General features: G+C 42.9%; 1 protein-coding gene across 2 annotated transcripts in view; it reads left to right on the forward strand.

Annotated features, from left to right (window-relative positions):
• Eprs1 (glutamyl-prolyl-tRNA synthetase 1) overlaps positions 1–19,908 on the forward strand; it is a 69,628-nt gene extending 49,720 nt beyond the window's left edge. For both annotated transcript variants that reach the window (XM_042258790.2, XM_042258789.2), the window contains 12 exons: positions 1,977–2,028; positions 3,192–3,401; positions 3,720–3,792; positions 5,277–5,356; positions 5,557–5,658; positions 6,128–6,283; positions 7,655–7,852; positions 10,548–10,721; positions 13,819–13,979; positions 15,724–15,802; positions 19,402–19,466; positions 19,552–19,908. In XM_042258790.2, the coding sequence (XP_042114724.2) occupies positions 1,977–2,028; positions 3,192–3,401; positions 3,720–3,792; positions 5,277–5,356; positions 5,557–5,658; positions 6,128–6,283; positions 7,655–7,852; positions 10,548–10,721; positions 13,819–13,979; positions 15,724–15,802; positions 19,402–19,466; positions 19,552–19,702 (1,501 nt within the window). In that variant the 3' untranslated portion in view covers positions 19,703–19,908. The remainder of the gene's footprint in view (positions 1–1,976; positions 2,029–3,191; positions 3,402–3,719; positions 3,793–5,276; positions 5,357–5,556; positions 5,659–6,127; positions 6,284–7,654; positions 7,853–10,547; positions 10,722–13,818; positions 13,980–15,723; positions 15,803–19,401; positions 19,467–19,551) is intronic.
• The last annotated feature ends 480 nt before the right edge of the window (positions 19,909–20,388 follow it).

The following is a 20,388-nucleotide window of genomic DNA, read 5'->3' on the forward strand; positions in this document are numbered from 1 at the left end:
TTGAAATCCCAAAGCCCAACCCCAGAGACACACCCCCTCCAACAAGGCCACACCTCCTGGTCCTTCCCAAACAGTCCTTCCCTAGACAAACAATGCTGAGTGCAGAAAGCCCTGAAGTAGGAAGCAGTTGTGATCCGAGATGTACTAGGTAAGGGGCACTAAACTAGTGAAGCTTAAATACACAGTGCTTTGTGGGCTGTCTTCTTTCAAATGAAAGTCTGTCATAAGGAGTAAATAAGAATTTTGTTCCCAATAGGATTTTGAAGTTGGTAGTTTAAGGACCAGACAGTAGATTGTATGTCCTCTTCAGTGTTTCCCTGTCTGTGTGAAGAGTGTAGCTCTCCTTCCAGAAGCACAGGCTAAAAATACTGTGATGGGCTTCCTGTCATGGCTTCCTAGAAGGAAATGCTATTACTGAGGTAGTTTGATTTTTTAGATTTCTTCAGCTGAATATCAAGTTTAACTGCTCCTCATGTTCATGTACTATCTATCTCCTTAGACAATACAGCAGCAGCTTCTCCTGGTTTTATGTATTGACTTAGCATTCGTTAAATGTATAGAACAGTGGACAAGAGGTTGGAGCCTCTCTCTTCCCTTCACCTTCTGACCACCCATGTGTAGCCCTCAGTTTCACATAGAGAAAAGAGAGAAATTGTAAATAGATTATAAATCTAAGGCCATAAAGCCTTGCTTGCAAACGGGAAAACGTGCTTCTTACAGAACGCAGTTAATAGGCAGAGAGATCTTTCTGTCATTTCGTTTCATGGTGGATTAGTTGGGGTTTTGTTGCGTTTGTTTGTTTAATTTAAATGTTTATTTTTACAAACTTCCACCTCTACATCTTCTATTCAGTATGAAATATAGGTGTATATACACTTATATGTGAATATTCATTTATCTGTATGGTCGGTAGCTGCTGTTTTTATTACTTTTATATTTTACTTTTGGTGAGACACTGATCTTTTTTTTCCCCCCCTTGAAACAGGGTTTCTCTGTGAAATAGTCCTGGATGTCCTCAAACTCACTGTGTAGACCAGGCTGGCCTCGAACTCACAGAGATCTGCCTGCCTCTGCCTCTCAGGTTCTGGGATTAAAAGCGTGCACCACCACTGCTTGGCAACACTGATCTTTTTAGTTGTTAATATCACCTGTATTGAGATTGACAAAGCTTTTTTAGTAGAGAATATATGTGAATAGACTTTGTTTTTGCCAAATATATTTTAATTGAAAAAGAATTTATAATAAATAAATGTTTTCTTTAAAGATCCTAGTTCTAAACAGATTTGTCCTTGGCAGTTTTCATGGACAACATCTAACCAACTTTTGCGAAACTCTTTTGATGCTGGGCAGGTGTGATGATGCCCATGATCTCAGTACTGCAGAGGCAGAGGCACGAAAACTGTCCAAGCGTGGGCCAGTTTGATCTACAAGTTATAGCTAAGCAGGGGCTAAATAGAGAAAACCTCCCTGTGTTAAAAAACAAAGACTGAATTGCTTTCTAGATTAAAAGCATTATTGTGGAAATGAATAGAAAAAGAAGTAAATATAAAAATGACTGAACATTACGAACTCCCCTGTTGAGCTTATATTCCTACTTTCAAATCAGCCTGCTGCGGTTTGAACGTATTCCATAGTGTGTATGCTGGGAACTTAGTGGATAGGATGTGCAGGTGGGGCCTTTGCAGCAGTAATTAGGATAAGCCAAGGTCGAGGAGATGGGGTCCAGTGATGGTGTTAAGTAAAACAAAGGAAGAGTCCCCAAGCCAGCAGCTTCCTGGTACCTTGCTGTGTCACGCCCAGCACAAGTTATGCCCCTAGAGGGCCCTCTCCACCCATGAGACCGATGCCTGCACCAGGAGCCAAGTGAGCTTCTGTCCTCTAGATGGCTTGTTCTCCAGTATAGAAAGCAGACTAAGACACAAATTACAAAGCAGGTGCCAAATGAAGAATTCATTTTTCCTTTTGCATGTCTGCAGATTGGGTCTTGAAGCAAAAAAAGAAGAAAATCTTGCCGAATGGTACTCGCAAGTGAGTATGCTTTCAGTGGGCTTTTATGTTAACATTCTCAAAGTTGGCTTTATGTTCAGATTCTAGTCTAGGGAGAAAAGTAGGCCTAACAATGTGATTTCTCCCCCTTCCTCATGTACACACATGTGCATATATATGTGTGTGTGTGTGCGCACATGCATACATGCATGCATACGTGTGTGTTCTAGCATGTGCATTTGTATGTGCACATGTGCATAAATGCATATAGGTGTTACCCTTAGAAAAGTCATTCACCTCCTTTGAGACAAGATCTCTCTTTGACCTGGCCTCACCGCTTAGGCTAGGCTGGCCGGCCAGTACACCCTAAAAGCCCTCTTGTCTCCGCTCTCCCTCCTTCCCTAGCATTGAAATTACAGGTGCACATCTCACACCATTACACTTGACATTTTAGGGGTCTGGGGATCAGTGCAAGGCAGACATTGTACCTATGCCCGTGCCATCTCCCATGATGCCCATTATAATAACTATCATGTCAGGTGTGGTGGCACATGCATGTAACCCCAACACTTGGAAGAGGAAAGCAAGAGAACTTGAGTTCCAGGCTAGCTGGCCTACATAGTGAAACTGTCTCAAAATAAAAACTAAAAAGAAAAGAAGGCTAGGGGTGTAGCTCAGTGGGACGTCTGCAGACTTCAGAGCCCTGTTGTGTTTTGCTGCTGCATGTAGGAAAGTAGGTTTTTCCTGCCCATTAAGGAGGGTGTTTCCAAGCCAGGCAAGATGGCACACACCTGTAATTCCAGCATTTGGGAGGCAGAAACAGGTGGGTCTCTGAGTTCAAGGTCAGCCTGGTCTACAGAGTTCCAGGACAGCCAGGGTTACACAGAAACCTCATTTTGATTTTTTTCTTTTTTGGTTTTTCGAGACAGGGTTTCCCTGTAGCTTTTTGCCTTTCTTGGATCTCGCTCTCTAGACCAGGCTGGCCTCGAACTCACAGAGATCCACCTGCCTCTGCCTCCCAAGTGCTGGGATTAAAGGCGTGCACCACCACCACCGCCCAGCAAAACCTCATTTTGAAAAACCAAGATAAACAAATAAATAAATGACAGTGTGTGCCGTTTCTACAGATAGGAACTTTAATTACCATATGCTCTTGCCTTTGCACTAGAATACGGGTTCAGTTTACAGGTCTTTCTCTTTAAAAGGTCATCACAAAGTCAGAGATGATTGAATACTATGATGTGAGTGGCTGCTACATTCTCCGTCCCTGGTCGTACTCCATCTGGGAATCCATTAAGGACTTCTTTGATGCTGAGATCAAGAAACTCGGAGTTGAGAACTGCTACTTCCCCATCTTTGTGTCTCAGGCTGCCTTAGAGAAGGAGAAGAGTCACATCGATGACTTTGCCCCTGAGGTACACTGGAAAAGACGGGGGTTTTCTTTTTGTGGTTTCTCTTATAAACTGAGAATTATATCTTCAGTAGAGTTAACAACCAACAAGAGACATTTGGGGCTATTCCTCCTCTTTATAATGTCCTGTTTCTTCTGCTCTGTGGCAAGTTTAGTTGTTCGTCACATCCTCTGACTGAATGACTTGTCCATTCCCTCCTGATGATAGCAGCAAGAGTTTGGACTCTTTAGTTGACACTGAGAAAACCTGAAAGTTGACATATACTTACGCTCTTCAAAAACGCTGCTTACACCATGCCCACCATACTTTCTATCTTACCAGGTTGCTTGGGTGACAAGATCTGGTAAGACAGAGTTGGCAGAGCCAATTGCCATTCGACCCACCAGTGAAACAGGTGAGAGCAGCCTGGAGCACTGGAGAAGCTCGCCGAGCTGTTAGGGCTGGGGTTGCGTCTCGCTGTTTCTCATGCTTACACTCCTTCCTGAAAACAGAGTTGACTGAAAGATGAAGGCAGAGTGAAGGTTTTAAGTTATAGATTTTATGTTAAGCCATTTAATTACAGAGTTCTTTAGCAATAGGATGTAAGTCTCTGTGTCCATCTTTCTTCTTTTTAAAGAAAAACACTTTGTTTTAGGTCCTTTATTTATTTTTTATACACTAAGCCATGAATTCATAGGGAATGGTCTCTGGCTTCACATGTATGTGGATACAGGGACAGTGCCATGTTTCCTAAAAAGCCTGGAGAATCATTTTGGCAAGTTACTGGAAGATAGCTGCCGTGGCTGAAAGGTGTTTTTCTTTTTAAAACAGCATCTATTTTTGTTCAGAGTTACAACTTTATAGAGGGAATTGTATTGGATTGTTCTTGGGATTGATTATAAATTTGCAAATGATAATCATTTAGATTTATATTCCTGTAGGTTTTTGTTTGTTTTTGAGACAGGGTTTCACTCACATCCAACTCTAGCTGACCTGGAACCTGGTATTTAGGTCAGGCTAACCTGAACTCACAGAGACCTGATTCCCAGGTGCTGGGATTAAGGTGTGCACCACCATGCTCACCTTCCCTAGGGTTTTTAGAGTGCTTTCACATGGCTGTGTTGTGTAATTTTCCTGCCATGGGAAGGCAGAGACAGCCATCAGTTGATGAAATAATTTTCCTGGAATTATACTTAGTGATGTATATACTTAGTGATGTATATACTTAGTGTGCCACCAGGGTCTGAGACTGGGCGCTGTGGCGTCCTACAGTGATTACCTGCCTTCACAGTTAGCATGCTCATTTTCTAATACTTCTAGTGTGTTTTTGTGTTTGCACTTTTGAAATTAGAACTCTAGTTTTTTTTTGGTTTTGTTGTTTTTTTTTCCTCATACCAGATTAGTTTTGTTTTAATGATTGTACATTGTAGACAAGTCATAGTTCCTGGCAAATGTGTTCTTCATTGGATGGGTAATCTGTGAATCTAACAAATTTGGATTCTGATACATAGCTGAATTCAGGAATAACATTGACATCTTTAAATTTAATAATGATATATGTAAGCCAAAGGAGAGAATTAAACGTTTAAGATGAAGAATGAAAATGATTTTACATAGAACACAGAGTATACTAGTCTTCGCCCAAATAGAACATGGAAACAATCAACACTTAGATGAAACTAGGTGAAGCACACAAGTGTGGTCCTGTTAGATAGGTTTGTCTACCTTCAGGGTTGTGATTGATAGACTAGGTAATGATGTCATTCAGGGAATCATCACAGATACTGGAGCAAACACACTTTAATTCTTTAATTCATACTAATTACATTGCAAATTTACCTCTTGTCAGCCTTAAGGAGGAAGTCAAATCATAAGTGTCTATATTTTCTTGACTTTCAGTAATGTATCCTGCATATGCAAAATGGGTGCAGTCCCACAGAGACCTGCCCATCAGGCTCAACCAGTGGTGCAATGTGGTGGTAGGTGCTCGTGCGCTGTTCCTCGGCCGCCATTGTATGTGTCCATTGCTCTGTAGAGCGTGCTTGCTGTTTTTGAGTGTGAAAGTAGTTTTCAAAGTGTTTTAGATCACAATATTTATTTTTGATTATTGGTCATGTAAAGGTGCTAATAAAAAGGGCGATTTTCCTCTACTGACTGGCTTTGTCTTTGCATCCTACAGCGCTGGGAGTTCAAGCACCCGCAGCCTTTCCTCCGCACTCGGGAGTTCCTGTGGCAGGAGGGGCACAGCGCCTTTGCCACCTTCGAGGAGGCAGCTGAGGAGGTAGGAGCAGTCCTCTACTGTGCCTGTGTCTCTAGGCCTGTTTGTTATTGTTTGCTGTGTAACACCTGTTTGAAAATAGAAAGTTAATCCAAGAGTAAACAGATTTTAAAAACTGCTTATTAAAATTTTACTAGTAAATTTACTATTTAAAATTTTTGTATGATAAACAGTTAGATTTTAATTTATAGAAAAATTAGTCATATGATTGAAATTAATCATTTTTTAAGGTTTTCACTTCGATTAGTGTATCTCTCTCAAGCACTCTTCTCCGACATTCTAAATTTATTTGCACTTAAATGTTACTCAGCCTCACAGTGCTTTTTTGTTGAACATCTTCTTTAAGTCTCGAATTGACTTCTTTAACCTTTCCATAATTTTATTATTGTTTGTAGCCATTTTCACAAACAGTTTGAAATAGTGTAGACTGATGAGCCTTTACTGAATGAACATGCCATGAATGTTGTTACAGGTCTTGCAGATCCTTGAGTTATATGCTCGAGTGTATGAAGAGCTCTTGGCAATCCCGGTTGTGAGAGGAAGAAAGACTGAAAAGGAGAAGTTTGCAGGAGGAGACTATACGACCACAATCGAAGCCTTCATATCTGCCAGCGGACGGGCCATCCAGGTATGGAAGCGCTGTGCTGCATGGCAGCTGGACGCACAGCCCACGGCGTGGCTGCGGTGTGTGCTGCTTTGTTAGTGCCTGACAGCCAGCGCAGAGAGCAGTAGTGAGGTTTTGAACAATAAAATCGCTAGTGTGCACTCTAGTATGCCCTTCCTCGAGGTGGATCCAGATGGAGACAGTGAGCGACTGAAGGGACATCTGCTCTCTGTCATTGCAGCATTACAGTCAAGTGGGGGCGACGTCACCTGGTAAAAACAATGCACATACCACAGTGGAATATTAGCCATGGAAGGAGTGAAGTCTGTCATTTGCAGTACCATAGATAAAATTGAAGATGTTTGTGTTAAGTGAAATAACCAAGGCATGGCATGATCTTAGTTGTATGTGAACTCCAAGGAAGTGACCGTATATAACTTGAGAACAGAACAGTGGTCCCTAGAAGTTGGGAAGAAGTGAGTTGGTTAGTAGGCACTAAATTTTAGTCCTGTAGGAGTAAAATGTTACACCGTGGCCAGTGGTGGTGGGAGAAACCTATGGTCACAGCACTCCAAGGATCTTGAGTATGTGGCTAGTGTGAGCTACAGAACAAGACACTGTCTTTGGGGGAAAGAACAGTCTGGCCTGTTATTGTGCAGGAGGGTAACTATCAGTAGTAATGCACTGTGCATTTTTAAAATACTCAAAGGATTTTGCAAGTTTTTATCAGAAAGAAATGGATTCTTGAGATGAGTTTAACTTGATTTAAACATTACAAAATGGGTGTGTGTTGCCTCATTATGTTGACTACTGGGGAAGAAGTACAGTGCTGGTTTAGCATGCATAGAGCCATTGATCACCAATTTTTATTGATATATTGATGATCAGTACTCCATTAAACTGGGTTCAGTCATGGTGCACACCTATAATCCCCTGGAAGTGGAGGCAAGAGGATCAGGTATTCCGGGCTACTGTCAACTCCATAGTGAGTTCTAGGGCCATGTGGGCCGTATGAGGGAGGCCCTTCCCAAAAGAAAGGGGAAGGGGCGGGAGACGAGAACAGTGGTGGAGAGCACCAAGTGCTTTCCAGGCCTGTCTGCATCTCCACAGCGGTGCAGGTGGGGTTCGTCCTGAATCCCCAGGCAGAGCTCAGGTAAAGCCTTACTTATGGAGTTATTCCTGTCGGAAGGGGCTGCCCAGAGCAAAACTGGTACTTTTTTTAACCAGTCCTTCTCTCTTGTCATGTCAGTCATATTGGTATCTTAAGCATTGATGCCAGAAAAGGAGATAAAACAATAGATGTGGTGGTTTTCTAAAGTATGTGATATTGTCGTCATTATTTTTCAAAGGAATAATAGTTTAAAATTAAAGCTTGTGTTTCTCTCCTTACTTTAGGGAGCAACATCACACCATTTAGGCCAGAATTTTTCCAAAATGTGTGAAATAGTTTTTGAGGATCCAAAGACACCAGGAGAGAAGCAGTTTGCTTTCCAGTGCTCCTGGGGCCTGACAACTCGGACTATTGGGGTGATGATCATGGTTCATGGGGACAATATGGGTTTGGTGTTACCACCCCGTGTGGCCTCTGTTCAGGTGAGGAAAATGTTCCTCTTTATCATTCCTTTTGTGAGAGTATAGACCATGTTTACAAAGGACCTTTGAAAGGGTACAGAAACAATAGAAAATACAGCCTAGACCATTATATTGTGTAAAGATACGTATGTTTGTATTATTTATTATCTCAAGAATTTTAAAAATTACTTTGTTGAAATCTTATTTTAATTTTTTTCTTAAGTTTGCTAATTTTATTTTGAGTGAATGTTTTGTCTGCCTGTATGTCTGTGGACTATGTGCATGCTTGGTTCCAAACAAGGTCAGAAGACGGCATTGAATTCCACGGAACTGGAATTAGAGATGGTTGTGAACCACCATGTGGATGCTCTTAACTGTGGAGCCATTTTTCTAGCCCTAAAACTTTGTTAGAAATAAGTTTTTGAAATTATTTAGAATTGTTTAAATAAAATATAGTAGGTTAAATGAAATGCATTTAGTGTTGGTAAGTGATAATTAACTAATTAGTACATGTTGGAGACAGATTAGAAATTACACCGATTGATTTGTGGTAAGATTTAGTTACTGGAAAATAGACTGAGGATTGTGTTAGTAATAAACCAGTTCATGCTGTAGCCCTGAAAAGGTTAAATCAAACCTCTAAGCAAGACTGGGAAGCAGCTCACACTAGCTGTCTGTGGTCATGGCTAAAAGACCTGGGGCTGGAGAGATGACTTGGTGGGTAAGATAGCATACCACTGCTCTTACAGAGGACTGAGGTGCAGTTCTCAGTGATCATGTGTTTACAACCTCCCTTAATGCCAGCTCCAGGGAGTGTCTGTGGTGGTCTGAAAGAAAATGGCCCATAAAGGGAGTGGCACTATTAAGAGGTATGGCCTTAGTGGAGGAAGTGTGTCACCTTGGAGGTAGGCTTTGAGGTCTCATATATGTTCAAGCCATACCCAGTGTCTTAGTTCACTTCCTGTTGCCTTTGAATCAGATGTAAGGCCTCTCAGCTCCAGCACCATGTCAGCCTGAGTGCTGTCTTGCTTCCCACCATGGTGATAATGTATTTAGCCTCTGAACTGTAAGTGAGCCACCCCAATTAAATGCTTTCCTTTATAAGAGTTGCTATGGTTATGGTGTCTCTTCATAGCAATAAAAACCCTGAGTAAGACAGAATCCAGTGCCTTTAGCCACACTGGGTACACACACACACACACATACACACACACTCACACTCACACTCAATTAAACCAAATGCTGGATGTCGTGGCACACATCTTTAATTCTAGTACATTGGAGGTAGGGCCAGACCAATCTCTGTGAGTTCCAGGCCAACATTGTCTATATACAGAGTTTAGAGAAAGAATAGGCCTGTCAGGGCTACATAGTGAGATTCTGTCTCAGAGACAGACAGAGAGACCCCAGCAAGTTACAGAACAACACATCCTTGCTTGTTCTCTTCATGCAGACTTAAACACCTAAACTTATTTTGGGGGAGGGCAGGGTTTGAGACAGGGTTTCTCTGTGTAGCCCTTGCTGTCCTGGAACTTGCTCTGTAGATCTAGCTAGCCTTGAACTCAGAGATCTGCCTGCGTCTGCTTCCCGAGTGCTGAGGTTAAAGGCACATTACCACCACCACCTGGCTCCTAAAACTTTTAGGTCAGTTTTGCTGACTTTTCCCAAGAAATATTTGGAGAAATGGGAGACCATCTCTTCAGAGGAAAGTGGAAGCTTGGAGATGTAGTGGACAGTGACAGAGAGATGAAGAACTATGGTTTTCCCAAAGGTGATAAAAAGGAAAGGGAGGAGATTCCAGTGCTCCTCAGATGCCACTGGAGATGTAGAAACATCCAGGTGATGTGACCTCAGCAGTCAGTCACAGACAGACATAGAGAACAGAAAGCGGCTACCCTGAAGGAGAGACACACTGGGAAACAGAGAGGGGGCCTGGCAGGGCACAGGCTCAGAATAAGGATGGTAAGGAAGAGGATGGGATGAGGGGTAAATGGCTGTCGTGTACTGTGTGCGCTCCTGCAGTTGAGCTGCACATGTGAAATCCACGTGCAGCCCAAGATCACATCGCTGCAGCACTGCAGGTTTTCGTGTAGCCCCTGAGATTCTTTGTAGAAAAAGGGCTTTTAAAGCAATGCAAAGTGCAGTATTTCAAGACATTATTATGTACAGTTGGATTTTTAAGGCCCTTTGATGTTGGTTCATCCTAAATATTTAATGTTTTTTTGTTAGTAGTACTTTGTTTTTAATATAGTGGCCCAACAGCAAATTTTAAGAATTTTTGTCAGTAGTAAGATTTGAAATTTTTAGGTTGCTTCATGTTGTAGATTGTTTTATTTTGTTTAAAGATTCAGTGTGTGTGTGTGTGTGTGTGTGTGTGTGTGTGTGTGTGTGTGTGTGTGTCTAAGTGTATGTTTGTGCTTTGCACGTGTGTTGGAGCACTCAAAGGTTAGAAAAGGAGTTGGACTCCCTGGACTTACTTATAGATGATTGTGAGTCCTGGGAACTGAACCTGGGTCCTGCAAGAGCAGTAAGTGTTCTCAGCCACTGAGCCATCTCTCCAGCACCATGTTTTTAATTGTAGTGATATTATGTATATTTAAAAGACTGTGTCGGTGGCATGTTTTTGCTTCTGTAAGGTTCATTTCTGTAGGATCTAGCTGATTCGTTATTGTAGATGTCATTATGTGTATGTGGTGTGTCTTTGGCTGGACTCTAGGTGGTGGTCATTCCGTGTGGAATCACAAACGCCCTCTCTGAAGAAGACAGAGAGGCACTGATGGCAAAATGCAACGAGTATCGAAGGCGGCTACATGGCGCTAACATTCGAGTCCGAGTTGATCTACGAGACAACTACTCTCCAGGCTGGAAGTTCAATCACTGGGAGCTGAAGGTACGCTGGGGTCCTGCACTGGAGAGATCTGGATTTCTGCAACTTAAGGGTTTTTATTACCTCCCCACATTTATAGTTGTGAATTCTGAACACCAGTATAGGCCATACTGTGTAACGGGTTTCTAGAGTGTGTGCTCGATAAACTAATTTCTGTGGTGGTTCAGGAGTGAGTAGCTTGGGAGAACCTTTGGCATGTGCTTGGTCCTGCCTTTGATTTCCGGTACTGTGCCTTGTCTCCCTAAAAGTTTTACGGAAGCCAGTTTTTATTATGTTAGAATAAAAATGATCTTCAAGTGTTTGTTTATATAACATATAAGCCTCATTTGGTGGGTATGTTACAGTGCTTGTACCTGGAGTTCAGTCACTGGCATCGGGAGGTGTGGGTGATGATGGACTCTTCACAGGTTCCCCCACATCTGCAGTCTGGTCCGCATTGCTGCATATTCCTTGCTGTTGTTTCTAACTCTGCATACAAAGCCTATCTAAACTCCGGTTGAATGTTTTTGGTGTGTTTTCATTTCCTGCACAGCTTTATTATTAGGTAGTGTATGCCCTTTATTCTACTTTTCAAACTTTTACCATTTACCGTTTGCTTTAAGCTATGATAGAGAATATTAACTTAGTCTAGGAATTAGGAGGAGGAGTAGAACTTAAGAATGGATGCTTGATGTGTTGGGGTTATTCAGAATTAACCATCTCGAATTACAAAGCCACTAACATTTATCATCTCATTTTAAAAATGGCTCCTATGGTAAATCTGTGCTGAGGATCAGCCCTGCTGCTGACCCTGCTTTTTTTTTGTGCTCCCTACCTTCAGGGAGGACCTTAAAGACAGTCAGCCTGTCCTCTGTGATTTGTCTTTAGCTGCAGCCTTTCATTCACCTAGGAATAGCTGTGATACCAGCAGCTGCTTCTCGAAGCCAGTTCATGTGTGAAACTTGCTGTTAGCTGAACCAAAATGATTTAAATGCCATCTATTTCTGAATCCTCCACTTCCCTCCCCTCTTTACTTCCTTCCCCCAAAGATAGGGCTTTATGTCTTTCACTCTATCCCCGGGAACCTGTTCATGAGGGCCCAGTGGGCCTGCTGGACTTCACTTAAGTTCCCCTTTGTCTTTGACATGAGAACTACTCAGCAGCCATGCTGTACTAAGAAGCACCTGCTTCATCGTGTCAGAGCCCTAAATTGGTTTTAAAGCAGTGGTTCTCAACCTGTGAGCGGTGACCCCTTTGGGGGTAGAGCGAACCTCCTCTCACAGGGGTTGCATATCATTTATCCTGCATATCAGATATTAGTAGCAAAAATACAGTTATGAAGAGGCAATGAAATAGTTTTGTGGATGAGGGTGACCACAACGTGAGGAACTGTATTAAAGGATAGTAACATTAGGAAGGTTAAGAATCACTGTTTTAAAGGATCTTTCACTAAAATTTAAGACCTACTGTTTTTCAGATAGGGTTCCAGACCCTACAAATGCAAGGTCTCCCTGGACCTTAAAGGCTTGTGGAAATACACAAGACTTGAATATGCAGGAGTCTTATACTTGCCTATAGCCAATTCTTAAGTTCCCTCATGGAAACCTGAGATCATAGTGGTTCTCAGACTTTGTCTAACGCCAACAGTCTGTGCACCTTCAAATACGGATCTCAGCCTATCCTTTAACTTCCAGTAACAAGAAACTGGTGAAGCCTGGCAGGAGTGCTTTAACCAGCCCAGCAGGTGATTCTTGTGCATGCTGGAGTTCCATCGAGAGCCAAGGCATCCCAGCCAAAGCACACGTTTACCAGGAATGAGTCTGGGGTGAACCAGTGTGCTGACCCCCTCAGTGCCTTTGGGGGGTTATCTTTGGTTTCAGGCTGCCTCTGTGTTCCTCCATGTACCACGTGCCATCTGTGAGGAAATGGGAATGCCCATATTCACATGGTCCTCTACCAAGAGATTGCTTAGTTCTGACAACAGAGGCGGTAGACACTTTCCTTCTGTACTGAAATAAGTTCTGTAGTGTGTCAGGAATGTCGCCTGCTCTTTTCTTACTTGGTTATGAGTGCTTTTTGACTGTTAGATGATTTACAGTAGATAAAGCCATGAAATAGTCTATATTCAACTTGAGAGACACATGCACAATTTTTTTTTCCACATAAGTTTTTAATTTTTGATTTGGTTTATTTGGTAAAAATATCCATTCCAATAAAATATCTTCCCTCTGCATTAATATTCCTGTTGGAGAATGCCTAGAAGGTAAAATAACCAAATGCAATCCAGCTTTGGATCAATAAGATCTATGTGCCCTTCATGTACTTTTTTTTCTACCAAGGCCAATTCTTTCTCAGCTTCAGGTGATAATTCTCTTGGACTATTTTAAGTCCTTGTCACCTTCTAAGGTTTTGAACAAATTATTTAGTTCATCATTTTTTACCCCAACAATAGTTCTTTTTTTTTTTTTTCCTTTTATTTTATTTTACAATACCATTCAGTTCTACATATCAGCCATGGGTTCCCCTGTTCTCCCCCCTCCCACCCTCTCCCCTTACCCCCAGCCCACCCCCCATTCCCACCTCCTCTAGGGCAAAGCCTCCCCCGAGGACTGCGATCAGCCTGGTAGACTCAGTCCAGGCAGGTCTAGTCCCCTCCTCCCAGACTGAGCCAAGCGTCCCTGCATAAGTCCCAGGTTTCAAACAGCCAACTCATGCAATGAGTACAGGACTTGGTCCCACTGCCTAGTTGCCTCCCAAACTGATCAAGCCAATCAACTGTCACACCTATTCAGAGGGCCTGATCCAGCTGGGGGCCCCTCAGCCTTTGGTTCATAGTTCATGTGTTTCCATTCGTTTGACTATTTTTTTTTAATAATTGAGTAAAACTGAAATTTATTATAAGCCACAGTCGTCCTAGGGACCTCCATGCTATATATATAGCCTCCATGGTTCTATGGGTTGTGGTCTGATTGCTCTTTATTTTATATCTAGAATCCACTTACGAGTGAGTACATACCATGACTGTCTTTCTGGGTTTGGGTTACCTCACTCAGGATGATTTTTTCTAGTTCCATCCATTTGCCTCACATGCACAATTTTAACTGCCTGTTCTTTTTTATAGGGAGTTCCAATCAGACTTGAGGTGGGGCCACGTGATATGAAGAACTGTCAGTTTGTAGCTGTTAGACGAGATACTGGAGAGAAGTTGACAATTGCTGAAAAAGAAGCTGAGGCCAAACTTCAGGAGATTTTGGAAGACATCCAGCTTAACCTTTTCACAAGGTAGCTCTGGTTTACCGGTGTCTCCTTTCTTCAGTTTTCACCTGACGGTTGAGAGAAGGACAAAGGATGGATTGGGGATTATTGCAGCTGGAAGCAGCCTTTCTCCCTGAGCTCCGGGGCCACTTCGTTTCTTATTCCATTTGTAGTTTTGACTTGTGGGTTTTCCTACGTATGTGTTTCCTATGAAACTGTGGTCTGTTGTTGAACTCATTGGGGGTAACTTGAGATCCAGGTTCTTGTATTAAGTCATTGGTTCTTAAGTGCTGGGCACAGATTGGTAGAGTCCAGGAAGCTTTAGTAAATATCAGCACCTTCCCTGAGAGACTAATTGTAGTGGTCTACAGATCAGCCAGCAGCTGTAGTTTCAAAAGCGCCCCAGTGATGGCGGGAAAGACGACTCAGTGGGTGCTGCTCCTACAGAGGACCTGAGTTTGGTTCCCGCAGCCACAACAGGCAGCTCACAACTAGCTGTAATTTCCAGTATTCGTGCTGTCTGTCTGTCTGTCTGTCTGTCTGTCTGTCTGTCTGTCTGTCTCTCTCTCTCTCTCTCTCTCTCTCTCTCTCTCTCTCTCTCTCTCACACACACACACACACACACACACACACACACACACACACACACACACAAAGTTAAAAGATAAAATAAACGGGATTGGAGAGATGCCTCAGCCGATAAAAGCACTTACTTCAGACCTGAGTTCAGTTCCATAACTGGGTTCAGAGCCTTACAACTGCCTGTAACTCTAGTTTTAAGGAATCGGGTTCCCCCTTAGAGCCTCTGTAGGAACTGGGCCAGAGATAGTATACACACATACATTCAGGTATTCACAAATGCACATAAGATAAAAATAAATAAATCTTAAGAAATGAAAAGCTCCCCAGAGGATTATGGGTAGCCAAGGCTGAGAGCCTCTTGATTGCTTTGGGAATATGAGACAGTCAAGGCGCTGGGGCTGGCGTAACCTGTAAGAAGGTTTGTCCCTCTGCCTCTCTGAAGCAGTGAGGAAGGTGACTGTCCCTAGGGATAGAAACTTGGGGTCAGGGAAGGTGGCCCATGATATATTTATTTTTTGCCTTACAATACTCTATGCCTAATATACACTGGGTTTATTTAATTATTCTCATTGTGTAGACCAGGCTAGCCTCAAATTCATAGAGACCTACCTGTCTCTATTGCCTGAGTGCTGGGATTAAAGGCATGCAGCACCATACCAGGCCACACTGGGTCTCAAAAATCTGATTGGGCGAGAATAAACTAATTTTAGTCTCGCCTTTGTTGCTTGATTGGGTGTTTCTAGGCAGCTGATATGCAGCTCTCTCTGGATTTGTTTCATAAAAGTGTCTTGATGGATTTGCTTGATGTATAGATAACATGATGTGTTTGAAGTCTGTCTGCACTGGGAACAGGGAGTGTTTTGGGGTGAGGCATTGGGAAGCTCCTTACCCTTATTGTTCTCTCAGATACCAGGGTCCTGTTCTTGCTGTTCTCAGTCTCCTGGAATTTGAGGAGTAGAGATTGCTGGACCTCTTGTGTGCATGGCAAGTTTCTCACATGTAGGCTTGAGGCGATGCTGGAATAAGGTGGCTGGCTTAGTCATGGCCACTGCTAGTCAGGGGATTAATACTCACATTGAGTTCTTCTGACTTTCATTTACTAGTTCATTAAGTCTTGTTTGTCTTGGGATTAAAAAAATCCTGTCATGTTTGTAAGAAAAGTTATGTATTTTCTGATTTATTTTGGTAGGGCTTCTGAAGACCTTAAAACTCATATGGTTGTATCTAATACATTGGAAGACTTTCAGAAGGTACTAGATTCTGGAAAGGTAAGAGACTTTCAACCAAATTGTCTTGGTTTTGTTTGTTTTCTGGGGGTTAGGCATTGGCCCAGGGCTCTGACTGTGCTCGGCAGTGCTCTACCCCTGAACTACACCTCCACCACTGTTCAGTAAGTCATAGTTTAAAACTCCTCAACTTACACTTTGTGTTAATTTCTTTCTAAGCAGTCAAATGAAAGGATTGTATATTATTCAGCTCTGTATTATTGGAGTGAATCACTTATGGACTTTAGTATTCTGATATACGTGTTAAATACGCAACCAGTCCTGTGTCTCCAGATTACAAATGAGAAAACCATGGGCCAGAGTCTAAACAAATTAGCCCATAGGATTAGACAGATGCCAGAAGTTAGATCTCTCTACCACAGTTTAATGTTCTTCCTCCTCAGATTTTTAAAACTCCTTGTTGAAAATAAAAGACCAAGTTTTCTTTTTACAATGATAGCCTAATAATGCATGTCTTGTTACTGGTGCAGAGGAATACATCTCTCTGACTCTTTTACTGAGCTGTAAAATAGATGATCTCAGAATTCCTAGAGGATCCCTACTTCCTCAGCACTTGACTTTGGTTTACTGTTATTCTGGCCTTTGACCTTTCTGTGTTCTGTGGTGTTCCCTTGACTCATGTTACATGCTTTTAGTAGAAGAGTAGAGGTTATGTGGCCATCTTCGAGCATGGGGTTTCCCTTCCTGTGCGATTTATGCATGCATTATTTTCTTTTTGCTTCATTTGGCTTTTTCCTGAGTATTGAGGATTGGATTCAAGGCTTTGGCATGCTGATGCATGCTGATGCAAGCCCTTTACCACTGAGCTGTAGTACCAGCCCACTTCTTTATATTTTGAGTAAAGGTCTCCTTAAATTGCCTAGGTTGACCCTTGAACTCTCTATAGCCCAGACAATCCTTGAACTTGCAATCTCCCTGCTCCAGTCTTCTGAGGAGCTAGGATGAGAGGCTTGTGCCACAAGATTCACAGGGTGTTAGTGGGTCATATATTTGATTCTAATATTAGATAAATTAAGGGTGTGAGATTTTAAAGTGGAGCAGGGCTATTTTAGTTTCATGTCTAAAGAACACATAGGAAAATAAGTAGATTGTGTCTATTATATTCAGTAGTCAGTGCCCCTCCCCTCTTGCTTCATGTGGGTTATCTTCAGTGTGCTGACTGACCGTCAAACGATCTTTGAGGCTATCGTAAGTAAAAGTGTATTTACTAGGAAAGGATCTTTGGAACTTAAATTTAGGTAAATCGTTACTTTTTCCCTCTCCACTTTTATTTATTGGTTTATCTGTTTTATTTATCTATTAAAGAGTGAGGAGACTAATTTGTTGGCTGATTTTCAAGTACACCCTTTCTCCTTTTCATCTTAGTTTATTTGCTGTATTTATTGATCGTGCTAGGGGTTGAATCTCTCAGGCTTCAGGCATGCTAGGCAAGAGCCCTACCTCTGGAGCTACTTGTTATTTCGCAGTAAAGAGACAGACTCTCACTAAGTCACCCAGACTAGGCTTGAACTCACTGCTAAGCTAGTCTTTGAACTTTGGTTCCTCTTGCCTCAGCCCCTAAGTAGCTAAAATTATCTCCCTGTCCCACCAGGCTCTGGCAGAATCACTTATGAGTCCAAATACAAATTTCTTCATGTGCTACAGCCATTGTTATTTTATATATTAAACACTATTTTTAATAAATGTTCTTTTTTATGCATTTTGTTTGCAAATATTAAGGGTTTGCAGCTCTCATACAGGGAAGTAACTGTTACTTTGGCTTAATTCTTGGGTCTTTTGTCTCCATTTTCCTGGCACAAAGAGTTTCTGTATTAAGACTTCTCTGAATGTGTCCTGTCACTGGTCTCTTCCCCCTTTCTCTCTCTCCACTCCCTGGCTTGCAGGACACACCTAGAAATGTATTACTTCTGTTTATCCAAATAGCAGTTGGTAAATTTCAGAAATCAGACTGGCACATTCACCGAGTGAGCATAAGAGCGTTTGCCCTTCCTTGGAGTTAAGGTCCATCTGAAGAAGTTTCTGTTTCTGTAATTTCCTCCTCCCCATCTGCTTTTACTTCTTAGAGGGGAAGCCTTCTGAAACATGTTCACTAGATCCCAAGGGCACAGAAGGCTGTGCAGAGGAGCTTTCTTGCTTGTTTCGGAGACACTGCTCTGTAGATCAGGATTTGAACTCATGATCCTTGCAAGTGAACTCTAAGAATGTAGAACACTGCTAATCCATGAGAAGCTGGCGAGCAGCTCTGCCGCCCCTCTGCTCTCAGCCGCCCCTCATCTTTCCCACGTCTGCGGTGTGAGTGAGCGCGTGCCACAGCACGCAGAGGCTGGAGAGTTCCCTGGGATTGGAGTTGCCTTGTCTGGCTTCACCTGCCAGCCAGGTCGCCAGCCCTCGTTGGCTCTTGGGTTTCCATTGTCTAGATCCTAGATGGCCTTCATCTGCTACTTCTGACACTGTACTGCTGCTCTTCTCTCCCCAACATTAGCATTAGCACTGATCTCTAGGAATTATGTAGTTGCTATTGCAAACAGTTCCCATTTAGGTATGAAAAATAACTGGCAAACCTTAATGCTGACCTGTCAGACATTTCATTTTATTGAAAGAAAAGCCAGGCTAGAGGTTTTCTCCCTCCTCTCCTTCTCACCCCCCTTTTTGGGGCCCACTGTGGACTGAGCAGTGTCTGTGTGCATGCTGGGTAAGCATCTCCCACTGGACTCCTGCCTGCCCATTGTGTCTGACTTTTATTTGGAGATGGGCACATTTGGACTTGCTTTGTGCGGCCTTGTCAGGCCTTGAACCTGTGATCCTTCTGCCTCAGCCTCCCAAGTAGCTGGGATTACAGGCCAGCCCAAGATTTTCAAATATGAGGTGAATTTCAAACTTCCAACAAAATATCAAGTCTTGACTTGGCCCATTATTCAAAGAAAAATTGAAAAGTTGATTATCTGTTTTTGTTTGTTTTGTTTTTTGTGTTTGTTTTTCTAGACAGGGTTTCTCTGTGTAGCCTTGATTGTCCTGAAACAGGCTGGTCTTGAATTCAGATACCCATCTGCCTCTGCCCCCTGAGTGCTGGGATTAAAGGTGTACACTACCACGCCTGGCAAAGGTTGACTTTCCTGATAAAAAGTGATTTTTGTCTTTTACAAGCATTTGTGCTTTAAAGTTATTCACTTGCCCCTCACATGTTAGACATGTGGGATTGAGTGAGGCCTGCCTGCCTGTCAGCTGTTACTGTTGTGTTACCTCGAAATCATTTTACTCTTAATCACCTCCCTCCCATCCTCCTGACAGCCAGGTCTGTAAAACAGGCCACAGTCAGGACCTGAAGAGGATCTACAGCAGAGTTCATGGCACCCAGGGTGCTGCAAGGATGGTCTGTGTCTAGTTTCCGAGTATGGGTTTGGGGTAGTGTAAAAACCATTCTTTGTTCTCTTGTCTACTTCTGAGCAAAGTTCCAGTGTTTGCAAAGGTACCATGGCTCCAAAAGAACCGGGACACCTACCCCTTTACTTGAAAGGTAAAAAGAGACCTGAAGTGCTCCTGTCGGGAGTTCTAATGACAGGTGCTTTTTCTGTTCTTATTAGATTGCACAGATTCCATTCTGTGGGGAAATTGACTGTGAAGACTGGATCAAAAAGACAACTGCCAGGTAAATGTGACTCCCCCTAGACCCGCACTGAGGAGGCCGCAGTGCGCAGCAGCAGTGAACGGACTTCTTGTCTCTTTAATTCCAGGGATCAGGATGTGGAACCTGGGGCTCCGTCCATGGGAGCCAAAAGCCTCTGTATTCCTTTCAACCCTCTGTGTGAGCTGCAGCCAGGAGCCATGTGTGTCTGTGGCAAAAACCCTGCCAAGTTCTACACCTTGTTTGGTCGGAGTTACTGATGGACGAAACAGAAGCCACTCGCTCATCCTCATTTTTTTAAAACCAGTGATACTAATATCTTCTCAGATGCAGTTTTTCTTTTTCATTTTTTAAAAGTTCTAAAAAGAAATCACATGAGATAAACAGCTATTCTTATGCCTAAATTAACAGTGGGAAATACTTTTCTGTAAACAGCCTGGGTAATAAACACCACGAACTAATTATATTTTATGTATTCAGTTCATCCTGCAATAGCAGAATCATACACACAGGGTGGTCATTGAAAGCCAGGTAGGCAGGGGTACGCTCTCCCTGACTGTCTTAAGAAGCCAGCATCTTGGCTGTTTCCCCACCATGTGGGTCTCACGGAGCTCACGAAGGACAAGCCTGCAAGCCTGGTGTGCACGTCTGATTCTGGTCTCGGCACGCCCGGTACTTCTGGTCCTGTTGTCACCGGACTCCTGTCGCCCTCTGTGTACCCACCCCACCAGACTTCTTGGTTGTTGGCTTTTCTTCCTGGCCCCTCTTAGGTATCCGTCCTGTCCATACGTGGCCTCCTTACAGGTCAGCAGCGTCACTCTTTTCACAGAGTCAGGCAGCATTGATAGACTAATAACTCATTTTTACCAGCAGCTCGGAGCTCTAACCCACATTGAGCTCTCCTGGGATGTATGTTTCGTCCACATCTCAGGTCAGCATGTTCCCC

This window comes from Peromyscus maniculatus, chromosome 11, assembly GCF_049852395.1.
Source record: "Peromyscus maniculatus bairdii isolate BWxNUB_F1_BW_parent chromosome 11, HU_Pman_BW_mat_3.1, whole genome shotgun sequence".
In the NCBI taxonomy this organism is placed as follows: Eukaryota; Metazoa; Chordata; class Mammalia; order Rodentia; family Cricetidae; genus Peromyscus; species Peromyscus maniculatus.